At 53.4% G+C, this 19,662-nt stretch overlaps 1 protein-coding gene across 1 annotated transcript in view; it reads right to left on the minus strand.

Annotated features, from left to right (window-relative positions):
• Positions 1 to 19,662, minus strand: part of SMARCC1 (SWI/SNF related BAF chromatin remodeling complex subunit C1) — a 69,254-nt gene continuing 49,592 nt past the window's right edge. The window contains exons 25-28 of the mRNA XM_054628775.2: positions 15,757 to 15,891; positions 11,054 to 11,312; positions 3,844 to 4,008; positions 1 to 1,630 (exon numbers count right to left, since the gene is read on the minus strand). Coding sequence (XP_054484750.2) covers positions 1,545 to 1,630; positions 3,844 to 4,008; positions 11,054 to 11,312; positions 15,757 to 15,891 — 645 coding nt within the window. The 3' untranslated portion in view covers positions 1 to 1,544. The remainder of the gene's footprint in view (positions 1,631 to 3,843; positions 4,009 to 11,053; positions 11,313 to 15,756; positions 15,892 to 19,662) is intronic.

A 19,662-nucleotide genomic window follows, 5' to 3' on the forward strand; every position in this document is an offset into this window, starting at 1 on the left:
TTTGTACAAAAACCGCTTTTTTTTGCTTTTATTTCACAAAATTGGGTGGCTGCTGCAGGAATCAAACCGGCCCTATACAGAGATCAGGTGAAAAAGTGGGCACAGGGATTATTTATACAGAAACAAAACAGAGTCCAGGACCCAGGTCCTTAGCAGGATCAGCACTAGGACAGTAAAAAATAGTCTCCACCTGGACCCTGGGAACTGCTCACGCTAAAAACAACCTGAGGTTACTCTAAACTGGACTAAGGGCTGCACCAGAAATCCCACGCTCACCCCAAAGAGCCTGGAGGGGAAGGAAGCCTTGGGAAGGGGAATGGGAAAGCCCCTGTGCTGGAAGACCTGGCAAAGCCTGAATTTTTAAATGCTGGAAGCGGTTCTGGAGGTTCCAGAGTTTTTGGGAGCCTCTCTCCAGCCCAACCTGGACAAAAGCCATCCCTGAAATCAAGGAGCAGCATCCAGACCCTCGGCAGGGAAACCCCAAACGCTGCTGGGCCAGGAGGAGGGCAGAGAACCCGAAGCACAGGCAGAAAAGGACTTTTTGCAGGACTTTTCCCCAAGTTCTGGCAGCTCTGGAGTGCTCCCAGGTCTGCCTGCTGCAGCTGCTGCCCTCCCCACCCCTGCAGCTGCACTGGGGGGACAGGAGCTGTCCCAGCTGCTGCCCTGGCTGTCCAGAGGTAGTTCTGCCATTCCCATCCCAGCCATCCCAACCCAATCCCAAATTCTAGCACTTCTTCGCTACCTACTTTAATTTTTTTTTTTTTTGTTTGTTTTCTTCATTTTAAAAAGTACAAAGTATATGCTCCAAAAAGAGGGACTAAAAATGGGGGGTTATTCCTCAGTTGGCTACTGCACCAAACTACTCAGGGAAGGTCCAACTACCACCTCCAAAGGCAAAGGAAAGGTAAAAACTGGAGCAAGAGAACTCCTACCATTGAGTGGTTTTATTCTGATTGATTCACTCCTGGTTTCACTGCCATGGATCAATATTTCCTGTAATAAGTTAGAAGCAGCTGTGGCTGCAGCCACCAGGAATCCCTGCAGGCCTGGCTGCTGGGCTGTGCCCCTGCCTCTCCTGCTCTGCCCCAAGCTCTGGTTTGGCCTCTGCTCTCGGTGCTTTGCTCAGCCCAGAGACCCCAGAACACCCAATCCCCCCGGGGTGGGCACATCCTAAAGCTCAGCTCCTGCCCTAAGACCTGGATTGTTTCACCCTGCAGGAGAAGCCCAAAGCACCAAGAGGAAGGAAACCAGCGTGGAGCTCTGCAAGGCCAGCAGGCCAAGGGGTGAAGGACTTCCCAGCAGCAACGTGGAGGCACTCCTGGCACCCCTACCTGCAGCTTCCCCTGGCAACACCGAGCCCTGGGGGCTGCAGGGGGAGAGGGGAGTGCCAGCCCTGCCAACCATGCCAGCCGTGCCCACGGCCGGGAGGGGAGGGGACACCTCCCCAGGAACAGAAGGGAACTGAGGAATTCTCTTTTGGTCACCACTCCGCTGCTGTGGAAGCTCCTTCCTCCTCCTCCTCCTCCTCCTCCTCCGGGGCTGCCTTAGGGAGCGGCAGAGGCCGGCGGGGCTCCGGCCGGGGGTGGGGTCACTCCTTCCGCGGGAGGCGGGGGCTGCGCCGGGCCGGGGTCTGCGGGGACACAGCGGGACAGTCAGGGACAGGGGGGACACAGCGGGACAGTCAGGGACAGGGGGGGACACAACGGGACAGTCAGGGACAGGGGGGACACAGCGGGACAGTCAGGGACAGGGGGGACAGGGGGGACACAGCGGGACAGGGGGGGACACAGCGGGACAGGGAGGGACACAACGGGGACAGGGAGGGACACAACGGGGGCTGCGCCGGGCCGGGGTCTGCGGGGACACAGCGGGACAGTCAGGGACAGGGGGGACAGGGAGGGACAGGGGGGACAGGGGGGACAGGGAAGGACACAATGGGGACAGTGAGGGACACAACGGGACAGTCAGGGACAGGGGGGACAGGGGGGACACAGCGGGACAGTCAGGGACAGGGAGGGACACAATGGGACAGTGAGGGACAGGGGGGACAGAGCGGGACAGTGAGGACACAACGGGGACAGTGAGGACACAACGGGGACAGCAGGAGGGGCTGGACACAGAGAAGGGACACAACACCCGCGTGTCTCCAGCCCACAGGACAGACAGTCTGTCCGAGGGGAGTTCCTGCAGCCAGAGCCCAGGAATGGCTCCTGAAGCTCTGCTGCACCTTTAGTTTGCTTTTCCACCACCCAGCACTGCATGGGCTCTGTGAAAGAGCAAAAGCTCCTATATTTTTGTGGACAAGATGCTGGGGATGCAGCTCAGCAGCTGGCAAATCCACGCCAAGCAACTTGCAGAGCTGGAATTGGCACCTCTCACCTGCCAGCTCTGTGCTCCAGCCCAAATTACAGCTCTTCTCTGTTTAAAACAGATGGAACAATAGGTTTGGTATCAACAGAGGCTGCTCCTCCCTCTGAAGGATGGATGTAGGTTAAAGCAGAGGAATCCACAGATGCAGTGAGGAGGGGAGGAAGGAGGGTACAAAGGGCCAGCCTCGTGCCCAGAGAGGAGATGCTAATGGAACATGACTGACTTGTTTAGCAGGGGAGGAAAAAAGGAGAAATTAAGGGAAGGGAAGGGAAGAGTGCAAACAGGAATACAACCTGACACGAGACATTCCCAGCGGTAAAGGCTCGGGGAAAAGGAGGGAAAAGTAAGGCTGGGGAGCAGAGAACAGGAGCAGTGCCCAAGCAGAAATAGCACAGAGCTCTCCTGCTGGGGCTGGGAACGCCCCTGAGTCACAGCTCACAGCAGCTCCTGCTGCTGAAGCCAAAATCTAAAGGGCTTTTCCCAATTATTTTTTGGGAGAGGTACTACAAGTGATGGCAATTCCTGCTCGTCTGGTGAGAACCACACTGAGCATTTTGGGGTGAGGATTCCTGAGCAGCAGCTGGGCCAGGCTGCAATTAATAATGGCAAATTTATTGAGGAATCCCTGATGGAGAATTCCTCAGTCATCCCTCTCTGTGCCAGCTTGTCTTCTGCCTTCTGAGCTTGGCCACACTCTCACACTCATTCAACAACTCCCACACCATGGCTCCTGATCCAGCTGCTTTTTTGGCTGCCATAAATCAACTTCATTTTTGGAGGTACACACTTTATACTGGGAATGTTCTTTACATGGTTTATCCTCTCCTTCTTCCTAATCATGATTTCCATGCTCCAATTCCAGGGTGCCAAGTTTTCAGTAAGGAATAATTGAACTGGATTCTACTCTGACCTCCGCTATTTAGAAATTACATTTAATCCCTGACCCTCCACTAAAGTCAGGAGAGGCTTTTGATCATCACCACCAAGCCTCTGTATGCTTATAAATAAAATAAGGGATGTTATAAATAAAATAAAGAACAATGGAATGTGTTGGGATGCCCAGAGGGCTGAGAGGCACTTAAAGCTTCCAGCACATCCCTGGCAGCACAGATCCTGAGACTCCCAGGAACCAGGGGGTTTGCAGGGCAGGGGAGCCCAGGACTACCAGGATTATCCATCCCTTTTTCAGGGTGCACTTACACAGATCCCACTATCCCTGCAGGAAGCAGGGGTTTGCAGGGCAGGGGAGCCCAGGACTGTCAGGATCACCCACCCCTGAAGGATGCACTGACACAGATCCCACTGTTCCCACAGGAAGCAGGGGTCTGCAGGGCAGGGGAGCCCAGGATTACCAGGATTACCCCTTTCAGGGTGCACCTACACAGATCCCACTGTTCGCACAGGAAGCAGGGGTCTGCAGGGCAGGGGAGCCCAGGATTACCAGGATCACCCCCCCTGTCAGGCTGCACTTACACATTCCGTTGGGGGCAGCCAGTGGCACGCGTGGCCCCAGCAGGTTCCCGGCCATCGGGGCCATGCCGGGCGGGGCCGCCCCGCCGCCGCCGCCGCCGTGGATGCTGGCAGGGATCATCCGGCCCGGCAGGGGCTGGCCCGGCAGCAGGGAGCCCGGCAGCTGGCCTGCAGGGAGGGACAGACACGGTGAGAGCCGGCAGCGACAGGCAGCAGGGTCCTGCTCCCAGCCCTGGCACAACCGTGCGGCACAGGCGGCTCCAGGTGCACTCCACACCCCAGGAAACTGCAGGAGACCCCAGCCTATCCAAGGGGGAATTCCCTTCTCACCCCCCAGCACACCCCGGGAAATGCCTTTCTGATCCCCCAGAAAATGCCTTCTGACCCCCCAGCAAACACCTTCTGACCCCCAGCACACTCCAGCAAACACCTTCTGACCCCCCAGCAAACACCTTCTGATTCCCAGCACACCCCGGGAAATGCCTTCTGACTCCCCAGAAAATGCCTTCTGACCCCCAGCACACCTCCAGGCAGGGCCAGGGGGCACCTGGAAGCTCCCCACAAGGGAGAAGTGGGAGACAGCACAGGCAAAGCCACTGGAAGCAGAAAGGGCATCCATGGAATGCAGGTGCTGGGAAGCAAATGCAGTAACAAGGCATCAGAGGAAGAGCCTTGATGGAAAGGAGCAGCCATGAAGCCTCCTCATGGATAAATTTGGAGAGAGAACTGAAATCATACAGTTCAAACTGGGCTGCACAGGAATTCCTACCCTGATTCCCTGTTTTGCTTTGAGGGAAGATTGCAAGGCTCTTCCTCACAAATCAGCTCTGTGGGAGACCTCCCTGTTCCAGGGAAGGAACAGGTTTCCCATGCTTTAAAATCTCATTTGAGGGATGGTTTGGCACAATCCAATTCCATTTCCTTCATCACACTTCCATGGAGGGACAGGATTTTAATGAGACAGGGATGGAAACAGCTCCTGCCCCCTAACCCCAGGCAAAGGGGGAAGGACCTGAGAGCCAAAGAGGCTCCAGGAGAGCTGGAGAGGGACTTGGGACATGGGACAGGAGCCAGGGAATGGCTTCTCACTACCAGAGGAATGGGATATTGGGAAAATCATCCAGTTCCAAGCTCCCAGAGGCTCAGAGGCTTTGCAGCAGAAGGAGACATTCACAGCTACGAGGGGTGTCATTCACTGGCAAAATAAAGGTTGATCAGGGAATACAAATATAAAAACTGGAACAATACAGCTGTGTTTGAGAGGCCCAGGAAAGGTGGGAACTGAGAAATTCCCAGCCTGGGAGCTGCCACCTGACAGGAGCCTCAATAACTTGGCCATCCCTGAACACCACAGGCCTACGAGATCCTCTCTCACTAATGAAGTGATTAATATTAAAATCCCTCTTCTGAAACACCTGAAGCTGAATCAGACTTTACTACACACTGAGTGGCTTCAGTGGAACTCCAGCACTGGGCACGAATTCCTTCAGGGAAAGGCTGCCAAACCCACAGGGACGTGAAGATTCAAGGGTGTTTTATATGCAAATCAACCCCAGCTGAGCTAAAACCACCACTGAACAGAAACTAAACCTACTTTATAAAGTGTCTTTTCTTCATAAATGCAAAGTGTGTCCCATCCCTGGCAGGGTCCAGGGCTGGGAGCAGCCTGGCACAGTGGGAGGTGTCCCTGCCATGGCAGGGATGGCACTGGATGATCCTTAAGGTCTCTTGCAACCCAAATCAACCCCAAATGTCCCAGCAGTGCTCACTGGGAAGCTCCCTCCTCCCTGGGCCTTGGAGTGTCCTGAGCTTTTCTCCCTGTTAAGCCTTGGAGGTTTAAAACCAAGCAGCTGAAGCTGAAGTTGTGCAGAAGCTGAGAAGCTCCTCTGTGTGGGGCTTTGGCTCCCATTTTTCCCCTTCCTGACACAGGATGCAACATTTTCATCTCAAAATCACCTTAGGGAGCTGGCAGAGGAACAAGCCCATCCCATCCCAGCTCCAAAACACCCAAGTGAGAGCACCCAGGCACTGACCCCACCCTGAGTGGGATTAACCAAGGGGAAACCACTGCTGCCACCACAGCACAAGCACAGCCCTGCTTCACAGAGATGTTTTCCTTTTTTTCCAAGAGAAAGCGCTCCAAGACAGCGGCTCAAGCAGAAAATGTGCAAGTGTGACCTACATAGGGGGGAGAGCTTAGGAGCAGCAGCTGCAGCAAGAGATCCAGCCCAAAGGTTCAACACAACGAGATTTAACTGACTGAAAACCCCTCACACGGAGGGGCAGGGCAGGTTCACCCTCCCCTGCTGCCAGTGCAGCTCCACAGCCCAGGGAAACGGGCAGGAGCTGCCTTCAGAGGCTCTCCAAGGTATTTATCTCCATTAAAAAGCCTCTCCCTCTATTAAATCAGCACTTGAGGAGCACTGGGCTGATAAGCAGCCAGAGGGGTTTTGTTTTGATGCATGAGGCTTGGAGCTGATCCAAATCCTCCGGCACCTCTCCCTGCCCAGCCTGTGCAGGGAAAACCTGTGGACACAGCCAGGGCTCCGTGCAGGATGGCCTTGGGAGGGCATGGAGCAGCTCTGGGGATGAGCCTGGCTGCCACCCTGCTCTGCTGGAGGAGCTGCTTCCCAGCCCTGACACGGGAGAGGCACAGAACAGCCCCAGGAACACCTGCTGGCATCCCAAGGTGTGCTCCTTCCCACTGGGAACAGGCTTCACAGGCTCTGGGAATCTGGAATGGTCTGGGTTGGAAGGGACCCTAAAGCTGATCCCATGCCACCCCTGCCATGGGCAGGGATATTCCAGCAGCAAAGCCACCCTTCCCTCCCCAGCCAAGCAGTGTGAATAATTAACCACAGCAAGTCACTGAGCCTCGTGTCTGGGGAAGGAGAGGCAGAGTTCCCACTTCACTGGCACCCAGCATTTCTGTTCCTGCCCTGCCTCCAGAGCCCTCCCAGGCCAGAGCCAGCCCTGCTCCGGGGGCACCATTCCCAGCCTCTCTGGGGCACAATTCCCTGGGGAACCATTCCCAGGGCACCATTCCCAGGGGGCACCATTCCCAGCCCCTCATTCCCAGGGGCACCATTCCCAGCCTCTGTGGGGCACCATTCCCAGGGCACCATTCCCTGGGGCACCATTCCCAGGAGGCACATAGGAGACACTGGAGCATCTCTGGGGAGCTGCTGCTGTCCCCCTCCTAAGGAAAGGATCCCCCACCCAACACCCCAAGGAAAGGATGCTGCACCCAACACCCCAAGGAAAGGATCCCCCACCCAACACCCCAAGGAAAGGATGCTGCACCCAACACCCCAAGGAAAGGATCCCCCACCCAACACCCCAGGGAGAGCTCAGCCCTCAGCAGGGGAGGGGAGGGCAGTGCTGGTCCCTCCAGAGGAGCTGTCCTGGGGTCACTGATTGACTGCTTGAGGCCAGCAATTCTGTAATGTATCAGGTATTTACTGCTTTGTTCACTACTCCAGCCCCAAAGAGCCAAACTGCAGCAGAGGAGCCCAAGGTGGTGTCAGTGTCCCTGTGTCACCAACCACCCTGACAGCTCCAATCCCAAATTACACCCTGCTTGCACGGCCATGGATCAGCTCCAGCCCCTTTCACCAGCCCCTGACTTGGATTTCCTCCCATCCCACTGCTCCCTGCAAGCTCTGCACATCTGATGGGGAAATGGGGAGCACTGACAGCTGACAGGGAATATTTACCTAAAGGAAGCAAACTCAAAATCCTTTTCTGTACCCCAAAAGCCCCCTGGAATCATCACCAGTCCAATAAGGAAGCAAATAGTGTCCAGCAACTCAATTTAAAGCCACAAATAATGAAATGCTCAGCAGCTGAAAAACCCCAAGCCCAAAATTCCTGACAAAGTCCCTTTTTTTGAGTATTTCAACCACGGACAGAAAAGGAGGTAAAATCTATCAGGGAAAGGTTATTAAAATTGCTCATCCAGCTGTGGTGGGAAGTGTATCCTGCCCTCCTCATTCCATTTCTGCCTTAGGTCAGAAACTGTTTACCAGCTGAAAATCCCACCTGAAGGAAGAGTTAACAATGACAGCTACACTTCTCAGCTCTCTTCCTCCAAGGATTTCCAGAAGTTTCTCCCATTCCACACCATGGGTATCACCAGAACCAGGAGTTCTCATCCCATTGATCACCAGCCCAGGGCTTGAAGAGAAATCAATGCAGTGTCCAAAGTGGTACCATGGGAAAAAACTGGGAATTTGATTTCCTATTGCAATGACAAGGGGCAGCTTTTCACAGTGAAATTGGGACCCAACTTTGTTTTCCTGTTCTAAAAGTTTTCATTCCAGGGCAAAGGAATAAATAAGCTCAGGGAAAATGAATTCTATGGCCCAGCAGAACCAGACACGGCCATGCCAAGGAGAAGTGGGTGACCCTTGGCTGGAGATGCTCTCCAGATGGGCACAGCACTGGAGATGCTCTCCACCACCATGTCCAGACTGACACCTGAGCTAAAAACCAGACTTCTGGGAGAAGCCTCTCTTTTTAACTTTTAGGTAAGAGCTTGACTTTGCTGCTTCTGCCCTGAGCAGGGATTTATCCTCCTCTCTTTCCTCTCCAATGCCATCTCAGATCCTTTCCTCCCTTTGCTTCCCCCATCCCTTCAGCTCTCATCAGTCACTCAAGGGTGTTCTGCTCATGCTCTGCTGAGCCCAGGGTGGCACCTGCAGCTGCTGCTGAGCTCAGAACCTGTCAGGAACCAGCACTGAGCACCAAGGTGAGGTCTGCAGTGAAACCTGGCCAGCACAGCAGGAGCTGGCAGGGATTCCCAGCCCAGCTGCTCCATGGTGCCCCTGGATCACTCTCAGGGGTTTGGGGGTTTCTCCTCCCCATCCCTGGCAGTGCCCAAGGCCAGGCTGGACATTAGGGCTTGGAGCAGCCTGGGACAGTGAAGGTGTCCCTGCCATGGCAGGGGTGGCACTGGGTGATTTTCAAGGTCCAACCCAAACCACTGCAGGACTCCATGATCTCCTCACACTCACCAAATTTTGGGATCTCCACAAAGGCTGCAGGAGACTTGGGGGCAGATCCACTGAGGGCACTCACAGGTGTGGGGTGACCAAGCTGACATTCACCATTTCCTCTCCATGCTCCCAAGCTAGAATAACTCTACTGTGCAGCCAAAGAGCTTTGGCACCCCTGGGCTTCCCTAACCCCAGGCATTCCTAACAAACTTCCTCTGAAGAACTCAAGGCAAGGAGCCTCCTCTGCTTTCTAGGCAAGATCAGCTGGGCTCTGGCTGGGGACACAGAGGGGTTTGCTCCAAACTTGGAGTGGGCCTCAAATTCCTCCCTTTACAAGAGCATCAAAGAGAGAACTGTCAGAGGAGGTGAGGGCACATCCTGGTCCTGGGGAATGAGACAGCTCTGGATGCTGCTGGGAGCCAGGAGAGCTGAGCCCCAGCCAGGGGAGGTGCTGCTGGGAAAGCCAGTCTATTGAGCAGCTTTAATCAAAGCTGGAAGAGAGCTGTTGTGACTAATGGACAGAGCCCATTCCCTGTCCCTGCTCGGGGAATGCAGAGCCTGAAGGGCTGTGAGGGCTGCAGTAACACAGGGCTGAGTGAGCCAGGGGAGCTCTCAGCCCCCAGTGAACAAATACTTGAACCAATTAACAAATGCTTTAACCTTGTCCCAGCCTCCACAGCAGTGTGGGAGGGACAGCTGTGTATGGGTGTGCCAGGGTTCCCTCCTTCCCTCTGCTCTCATTTGCCAGTTGTCCCTTTCCAGGTTATTCCTTCATGGGAGCAGCCCTGAGCTGTGCTCAGGTTTTCAATCTGAGTCTAAAACTACACCCTGTTTTATCACACTCCCAGTCTAATTCCAGCAAAAACCATACCAGCTCCCAAAGAGTCCCAGGGATTTTGTCCACAGTAAACCCAGGAGCTCCCTGAGCCTTAAAAGCAGAGTGAGCCTGAGCCTCACCAGACACCTCTTCCCTCCCTGCCCAGCACCAGAACTCTGCCCCTGCTGAGGGAACCCACTTTGATTACTCTGCAGATCCACTTGGATTAGATCCTTCCCATTTTCCTTCTCACCTGCAAATCCTGCTGTTTTCCTGGGCCCTTCTGCTCCCTCCCAAACCAAACACTTTTTGTCTCAACAGGAAAGTCCAAGTTCCTGCAGCTTCTTGTTGCCATGTTCTATGTGGATTACGACACCCAAACTTTCCAGCTTCTTCAGCAGCTGCCTATGAAAAATCTTCCCAAATATTTTTGGCTAATAACTGATCAGGTTTGCTTCTGGAGCAGGTTTTGGTCAAGCTCCTCCTTGGCTGTATCCAGTCCCACAGCCGGGTTCCCACGTGCCAGCACCGTTATTTGATTTTAAATTACCATTTCAACAACCTTTAGCAAGTAAAAGCTGCCAATTCACATCCTCACCTGATCACCCCACCCTCTGGAATCAGGAGTACCCACCCCTGGAGATACCCAACCCTCAGCAGGACAGGGCCCTGCCAGCAGGAGAGGCTGCACTGCAGACTTGCAGGTGACCCCTCTGACCAACAGAGTCCTGAGACCCTCCCCTGGCACCAAACCATCCAGGCAGGACACAGAAACCTCTCACAGCCAGGTCTCCTGCCAAAGAAGGTCCTTAAGGAGCTTCCTGCCCCTGCTGCCCCTCCCAGTCCTTTCCCTTAATTTCTGCACTTTTGGTGTGCCATGAACTGGAGAATTTGAGGAGTGACTGTTTTTGAAGGAGCATCTGCTCAGATCACCCATTATAAAACAAGTCTAGGGAAATACAAATAACCTAAAAACATCTGGAAATGCTTGGGGCAGCTTCATATTTCACTTTAGAGCTTGACTGTCCCAGGCAGGGGACTCCCAGCCCTGCTGGACAATCTGCTCTGGAGCTGATGAGTCCCTGAAGGAGAAAAGTGTTTTCCTGTGGCTGGAAGGAATTTCTGCTGCTGGTGCCCACTGCCTCCCACCCTGGCACTCCCCCACTCCTGGGGTTCCCCCCTCCATAAAACACCTCCTCCCCACATCTGGGATGGGGGTGGGAGCTCCATAACGAAGCTGCAGAACATGCACGGCTCATCTTTGCAGCAGCAAACTGTGTCTGGCAGTGGCCCCATTATAAACCAGTAACCCAGAGCATCCACAGCCCCATGGGCACCCCTCTCCCTCTGGGCTCACTGCTCAGGCTCAGGGCAGCAACTCCCTGCTCCCAGCTCTTACCTGGCTGAGGTGGGTGAGGAGGTGGCATCTGGTGGTGCATCATGGGGTAGGGTGGGGGCTGCTGGTGGGGCAGCAGCCCTGGGTGTGCTGGTGCCCCCAGGGGGGTGATGCCAGGCCCGCTGGGGTGCTGGTGGGGCTGCTGGGGGTTCTGGCTGTGCTGCTGCTCCATTTGCTGGCGAGCCCTCAACTCGGCGTACTTGAGCTGCTCCATGTGGAAGTTCTGCCTCTCAGTCAGCAGCTGCTGCCTCTGCTGCTCCAGCTGTGCCAGGACAGGACAGAGTTAATAAGGAGTTAGCAATGGTGCATTTCCAGCTGTGCTGCTGTCTCTGCTGCTCCAGCTGTGCCAGGACAGGACAGAGTTAATAATGAGTTACCAATGGTGCATTTCAAACATCTCCTGCCTCTGCTGCTCCAGCTGTGCCAGGACAGAGGGCAGAGTTAATAATGAATTACCAATGGTGCATTTCCAGCTGTGCTGCTGCCTCTGCTGCTCCAGCTGTGCCAGGACAGAGGTCAGTGAAAAATGGTGCATTTCAAACATCTCCTGCCTCTGCTGCTCCAGATGTGCCAGGACAGGACGAAGGGCAGAGCTGAGTTAGCAATGGTGCATTTCCCACCTGCTCCTGCCCATCAGTGGGTTGGGTTGGAAGAAGTCTCTCATCCCAAACCCAAAGGAACTGCTGTCCTGTGGATGTTTGCAGCAGGTTCTGGGAAAGGCTCTGCAGCTTTTTCTAGCTGGGACACATGAACTCACCTTGTTCTGTCCTAAAGCCTCTCAGCAGCACAGCTCGTTACTCACTGAGCTCTGCACTGAGAACTCAGCCCTAGCACAGCTCTGGGAGAAACTGGGGGGTTTTCCTCTGCATCTTCTGCATGTTGGAATGAGGGAGAGCAGGAACCTCAGGGGATTTTCTAGGGAAGCCTGAAGCAGAAGGTGTGTGCAGCTGCAGGAGCTCAGGGATCACAGGCAGGATCCTTCTCCACCCTGTGAGTGCAGGAATTGGATGTCACAGCAGCCAGACACAGATTTGCATTATTAAGAGCTTTATGTAAAAAAACCTCATTTAATTTAGGCCAATTAACATCAAATAGGCTGCTTTGATTAATTATGAAGTCACGTAGAGAGTGAGACCTGAGCAATCTGGCCTAGGGAAGGTGCCCCTGCCCTGGGTGGAACTGGATGATCCAGAAGATCCTTCCAACCCAAACCAGTCTGAGATTCCATGAAAAGACAAAAAAAGCTACAGAAATGCTTTCCTACCACTGGGCATCTGTATGATGGGTCAGGGCTCTGCTGAAGGAAGTGATGTTTGACTTATTGCAGGAATATTGACCCATTCCCACGTTATTACATTAATATATACAATAATATATTGTTATACCCACGGACAGCCAGGCCCGGGGCTGCGTGACTCGTGTACAAATACTGAAGCAGTGTTTTAAGGTAGGCTCCACAGTTCAGCTGAAAAGCAGGTTGCCAAGGAGACTCTCACCTAGCAGGAGTTCTCCAAAAATCCCCAAGCTGCCTCGGTAGTGGTGCTGGCAGGCTGGCTGCTGACGAGGCAGGCAGGGCAGGGGAAGGCAGCTCACAGAGGAGCCTTTGAGCAGCCCCAGCTGGGCTGAGCCCATGAATTAAACATGAGCCCGGCCGGGGGAGCTGCTCCCGGCCACAATGGCATCATTCACGCTGCCCTGGCTCTTTTCTGCTCTCATCTGCTGAGGGAAGCACCCGATAAATCCACCCCACCGGGGAAATGGGGTGTGTGGGGAAACATTCCCGAGGTGGCGGACAGCTGGGAGAGGAATTCCTGCAAATGACTCCAAACAAAGGCTCAGGCAACACTTTTGTTCCTCTGAGACCCTTTTGTGGCCCTGCTTTGCTCTCTTCGTGGCACCCCATCCCGTTACAGTTTAAAAGAGTCCTTACAAGGATGCCCAAAGAGCAGCCAGGGCCTGAAAATTCACAGCGGAGGAGGAAAAGCAGGGAAAACTTCCCTTCTACACAATCCCTGTGCTTGGGATGAGGAAAGACAGTTGGACAGAGGAAAAAAGGCACAGAAAGACAATTACAATGTGAGCTGGTGCTAAAGCTGAGCCAAGCTTAAGCCTGGGATCCAGTGCCAACCCAAAGCCCTGGTTCTGCAGCAGGCTCTGTCCCACCTCACACACAGCCCCCAGCTCTGCCCCCAAGCTGGCACTAAAACAATTCCTTTAAATAACACATTTCCAGTGGGAACTCCATCAGGGACCTGCAGCTGCTCTCCCACCTCAGTCATTCCTGCAGGAATGAGGCAGGAGCAAGGCTGGGAGCCTTCACCAAGGTCAGCTCTGCCCAGAACCCCAGAGTGCCTGGGCTGGGAGGGTCTGGATGCCACCCACCCCTGCCAGGGCAGCTGTTCCAGGGCTCTGGCCCTGCATGGACAGAGGCTGCTCCTGCTGCTGGGCTGGAGCTGTTGTGCTTTGCTTTGTGCCACTGCTCCTGGTGCTGCCACTGAGCAGAGTCTGGCACCTTCTCCTGGCACACAGATTGGGAGATTTGTGTGCATTGATGGGATCCCCTGTGAGCCTTCCCTTCTGCAGGCTGAGCAGGCCCAGCTCCTGCAGTCCCTGCTCATCAGAGATGCCCCAGAGCCCTGAACATCTCTGTGGCCCCTGCTGGAGCCTCTCCAGCAGAGCCTCCCCACAAAAGCCCACTCAGGAAACCAGCTGGAATTCAGGGAGGTGGTTCTGGGTGTCACAGCTGACAGTGACAATATCCAACACCCCTGTCTGTGCTGCTGTCAAAGTGCTGCACCAGGAGGGGCAACTACAAGCCCTTAATGGCCACTCACACAACAAATCAGTGCCACAGCTTCATCTCCAGCACAGAGCTTCCTTTCAGGGGGAATTCCTCCATGGAAAGGGTGGTCATGCTTTGGAAGGGGCTGCCCAGGGAGGTTTGGAGTGCCCATCCCTGGAGGTGTCCCAGGAACACCTGGAGGTGGCACTGAGTGCTCTGGGCTGGGAACAAGGTGGGCACTGGGCACAGCTGGGGCTCCATGGGCTGGGAGGGCTTTTCCAGCCTCAGGGATTCGGGAATTCCTCCCTGAACAGAACCAGCAAAGCTTTAGGTGCCATTAGAAATTGTGGGTGGGCCAAGCTCCACCAACAATCCCCTGGTTTCCCACAGCAGTGGCACTGCTGACACTGCTCAGCTCAAACACAAATAAAATAAATGTGTTTTGCCTGAGATGTAACACCCTGCAGGCTGCAGCACCGACTCCTGTCAGCACTCACAGCCCCTGCTCCCTCCCTGCAAGGAAAGCCAGGGCAGCAGGAATGACAGGCCCAGGGTGCAGTGGCAGCAAGGAGGCTTTGCTGCCTTAATTATTCCACTAAATATCCACAATGACAGGTGAAAAGAGCGAATTTAACCACCAGGAAGCCAAGGGGAAAATCTGTATGCACATTTTTAAAAAGGGAAATGTCATATGCCTCAAAAGGGAGGAAAAAAAACCTCCCTGTCACTAATGGAATATATCCCCCAAAGAAAGAATCTGCAGGGAACCTTTCCAAAAGAGCTGGGTCCATTTCCTGAGCTGCCAATCAAACACAGACTGAAACACTGGAGGATGTGGAGCAATCCAGAAATTCCTGCTGACATCCTCCTCCAAGAGGAGTCCACATCTTGTCAGACTCCATCGGTGTGATTAGGGCAACTCTGGATTGGAAAAGGTTCTCCATGGATGTGGCCATGGCATCAGGCCTGGCAGGGCTCAGGGAATGCCTGCAGGATGCTCATGGTTTAGTTTTGGGTGCTGTGAGGAGCAGGAGTTGGACCTGGTGCCTTTTCAATGAATGCCAAATGGGGCTGTAATTCCATTAAATTCACACAGAAGGGTAAATGCAGAAATCCCTGCAATTATGAATCAACATAACCCAGTTTGAATCTTCAACCCATCCATAGTAACTGTCTACTCACAACAGTGAGGCAGCTACAGACAGAAAAAAGAAATTAAAAACTGTCCATTCTGATAGAAATGAGATTTTGAGTCACCTTTCAAGGAGCTGGAGAGGAAACACTTCTCCAAAGCCTCTGGCACTGCACGTGACACAACTGCTGCTAATTCCTGAGTAATCCAGGTGCAGACAGCTCCTCTCCATGCCCTGACCTCACTCCCCTCCCCTCTCCTGAAGCTGCTGCTGCCTTCCCAGCTCAGGCAAACCCATCAGCAGCAGCACAAAGTGAGGCTGGCACTCTGAGCATTCCCCTTCCACCTCCACATCCCACTTGCAGGGCTTTCCCAGGAGCTGCTGAGTGCCCCCAAACCCTGAACTGTGTCCTTGGAGCCCCTTGGGTCAGGGGAAAGGCACTCAGGGCTGGCTCCCTCCCCTGGGGAAGGGAGGGCTCCACCCCTTTCACTCTTGGCAGGGCAAAGCTGTTCTGAGGTCAGACACAATCCATGTGAAAGGGCCACATGAAGCTCAATTCCACATTCCTGCTCAGGGTAAGGATGAGGAAGCAAATCCAGATACCCCAGTGTGCTGCTTATGGGACAGAGGAACACTGGATGGAGCAGGACAGGGCCCAGATGCCACTGTGGGAGGGAATTGTGGGCTCCAGCTGAAGGAGAGGGACACAGAGGGGAGGGGAGGAGCTGCTGCTTTTCCAGGTGCTGGCACACAGAATCTGCAGTGAGAATCTGATCCCCAGTTGCACTTACTGCCTCCTTCTCCCGGTCCATGATGGTTTCCAGCTCCTCAAAGTGGCGAAGCTTTATCTCCAGCTTCTTCATCTGAGTCTCCACCAGAAGGGCCACCAGGGACTTGATCTTCCTCTCCTCCACAGCTGCCAGGTGCTGGGGATGAAACACAGGGGGTGTTGTGTGACACTGGGCACAGGAAGGGGCTGGGAGGGAGGGAATCTGCCACTTCAGCCATCCTGCTCCACTTGTGGCACGAGACAGGGAATTCTAAACCTTATGCTGGGAACCAGAGGCCCTTGGAAGATGATTAAGGTTTAATCAAATAAACAGGTGTGAAGGTTTCCTACAAGAGGTGTGGAGGATGCTCAGAGCAATCCAGCTCTGGGCACAGGGAGCCCTTCCAGTGGGAATGCAAATGAGGGAGAAGGAAGGAGCTGTTCAGAGGAGTCAGCTGAGGGTCACCCAAAAAGCTCCCAGCAGGACACACACAGGAGGCTGTGACCCAGAATGACCCCAAATCAGGGAGATGGCACTGCCACGTCTTTGCCATTAAAATAGATTTTTCTCAAGCAGAAGGCAAATTGATTTTTATAAGGATTAGCTTCGTGCCATTTATATCCCCACATAAATAACACCAGAGATCTGTGCATCTATATCTGATACAGGAGGCAGCCATGCAAGTGTTTCACACCCTCAGAGTGTGACAAGTGTGCTCACGATGCCCGTCCCTGTTTCTGTTAAAACCTGAGCCCAGCAGGAGAAGCCCCTGAGTGCAGCTTGGGGGGCTGTGTGCTCACAGGTGTGCCACAGGACAGGGAAAGGTGAGGGCTGGGGGCAGCAGGAAACAAGGAAAAGCTGGAGCTCCTCCAGCCCCAGCTGCAAACAGACCCCTGCTGAGGGAGCTGGGCCCCAAACTGGGACAACAAACACAGAGGGGAGGAAAGCAGCATTAGAAACCTCCCTGGAACCCTGAGCAGAATCTGAATTTCTCAAACCCATGTGACACTGTGCCATTGACAATGTTCACCTCCCCGACCCAGCAGCAGTGAGGGAGGGCTCAGTAAATGTGGGCAAATGCACTCCTGACTCTCTAAAGTGAATTTCAAATCAGGTCTGAGAGAACCAGAGTGACCCCAAGCTCGTCCAACACCACATCCCTGAGAAATTCCAGCAGCTGTTCCAAAACTGACCGAAGTGCTGCACAAAAAATAATGAAACAAAGCTGACAGAACAGGAAATCTCATGTTAATAACACTGTTAAGGAAAATAAACTTGTTTGTATGAAAATTCAGAGTGAGGGAATCACCTGGGGATACACAGTCCTCTACCAAACATTTCACTCTGTTTCACATGTGCAATTTTAATAATGCAATGGGATCAAAGCATGTGATTAGTTAAAGGACAGGTCTCCAAATACACCTTGGAAAGAAAATTATCTCTCAAGTTTTTCCTAGACAGACTCAAAGAGGCTCAGCCTGGCACTACCCAGGGCTTTCCATGGGCAAAGGACAAATCCCTACAGCTCCAGCTGAGGAGAATCAGGAACACAAATTCAGGGGTAATCTGAAATGCCTGATAAACCCATCAGCCTGGACTCATAAATGAGCAAGTGATCCTAAAGGGCTTTTCCAACCTAAATGATTCTACCAAAAAGAATCATGGAATGCATGAATGCTTTGGGTGGGAAGGGACCTTAAACCCACCCAGTGCCACCCCTGCCATGGCAGGGACACCTCCCACTGTCCCAGGTGCTCCCAGCCCTGTCCAGCCTGGCCTGGGCACTGCCAGGGATCCAGGGTGGGCACCCTGTGCCAGGGCCTGCCCACCCTCACAGGGAACAATTCTCAATTCCCAATCTCCCATCCATGCCTGCCCTCTGGCACTGGGAGCCATTCCCTGTGTCCTGTCCCTCCATGCCTTGTCCCCAGCCCCTCTCCAGCTCTCCTGGAGCCCCACTGAGATCAGCAGCTTCCAGGAATGATCTCTCCAGTCCCAGGCACCTCCAACAGGGATTTGGAGAGGTCACAAGATCAGTGTTTGGCAGGAGGTGAAACTGGGACCAGAACAGCTCTGGGAAGGGGAAGAGATGGACCAAGAGCAGCAGTTCTGCAGCTCAGTCCCAGCTGGAGAAGAGCAGGAGCCATCAGGGATGCTTCTGCACAGAAAGGAAAAACCAGCTCACATTGGGTGTCCATGGAGAGGAAAATGAGCAGAAGGGACTTATATTCTAATGCTGTTTGTTCAGAAACCAGAACCTGTGCAAACATTTCAATTGTTGGTCTGTGTGAAATGCAGAGTCTCACCCTGAACATTCATGTTCACCATTCCTCAAACAGCACAACTCAACTTCTGGAAGCCACTGATCCCAAAATAAAAAAAAAAAAAAAAAAAAAACCAATAACAAGGGAAAAAACCCCAAACACAGCCCTCATTTCAATCCCTTGTCTTTAACCCCCATCTTCACTCAGAATCCATCTGCAATATTGCTCTGATATGAAATCCTAAGGAAAACAGCTTTTCACATAAGCAGGGCCAGAGTTTATGATGAAGAGTTTAATTACTCCCTCAGACACAGACCACCCAAAGCTCTAATATTGTCTGGCTTTTTAAGGCAGTGGGAAGAGAAATCCCTGCTGAACCTGAATTGTATCTGAAGTGTCAGCCTCCTAATTACAATACATTATTCCCTGCAATGGGAAGCTGAAGCTCTTCCAGAACATTATTACTGCCATAATGAAAAGTGCCATCAGCCAGGCCCCTGCTCCCTCCAACTCCTCATCTCCAGAAAAATGGAGCAGCAGCTCATCCTGGAGCAAGTGGCCTTCCATAAAACACAGATTAAACCTCATGTCTCCTCACACAGATACAGGTTTGTCCACCTTGGCTGAGGATATCTGTGAGTCTGATGAACTGAGAGCCACTCTGGGCTCTGCACTTCACCAAAATACTGAACCTAAGCTTTGCTGCAATTTGGGATTTTAATGGACAGGGAATTGTCTGCCATGTGGGATTTCAGAGCCTGGTTTGAAAGGTAAGAACTGAAACACCCTCCATCTCCTGGGTTCTGCAGGAGGGAGTGCACAGGACATCACCCACCAGCTCACTCTGGGGGATGCAGCTGGGGAAAAAGTCTGAAGTTAAAGAGTCAAAGATCAGAGTGGAAAAGTTAATAGAACACACAACACCTCACTCTATCCATGGAAATCCACCAGGGATAAACACCCAAGCCTTGCTCTTGGTTTTATAAAGCAGGTGCAATGTGATACTGAATCCAAGAGCGATTACAAAAACCCAAATTAAAACTTGAATCCAGAGAAATTTGTAAAGAGAAAACAGATTTGAGAAAGATACTCTAGAAGCAATGAAAGCAGTGTGGTTCCTGCAAAAGGAAAGGCAAGACGGCGTGCAATTACTAATTACAGGGTAAAGAAAAGCTGATTCAACACAGCTCATTAGAGACCACACACAAACAGGACCTAAGGGGACACACCAACGTGCTGCTAGCAAAACACAGGAACGTTAAGGTGTCTGAAAGCTGCAGTGCCAGGCGTGAACATCCCTCTGTGTCTGCCCCAGGCAGAGCCCAGGGGTTGGAGTGGAGCCCTGGGGCAGCAGGAGAGGCCATCAGGGGGTTTGTGCCCCCCAGCACCACCCAGATCCCCCAGCCTTGCCAAGAAGTCACACACACACTTTGGGGCTACTCCTTAGGGATGCTCAGCCAGCTCATAATCACCAAGGAGCTGCTTAATTAACGCTGTTCATTAACTCCCCCAGGGGCTCAGGCAGGAGAAATGCAGGCAGCACTGGTGCTCCTGTGAGGTGTCAGGGATCAGAGGGCGAGCCCCCAGCTCTGGGAGCCAGGAGCACTCCAGGCCAGCTCTGCTGTCCCTGGCAGGCAGGCTCAGGCTGCTGGCACAGCACCAA

The sequence above is a fragment of the Agelaius phoeniceus genome, chromosome 1 (assembly GCF_051311805.1).
Source record: "Agelaius phoeniceus isolate bAgePho1 chromosome 1, bAgePho1.hap1, whole genome shotgun sequence".
Taxonomy (NCBI): Eukaryota; Metazoa; Chordata; class Aves; order Passeriformes; family Icteridae; genus Agelaius; species Agelaius phoeniceus.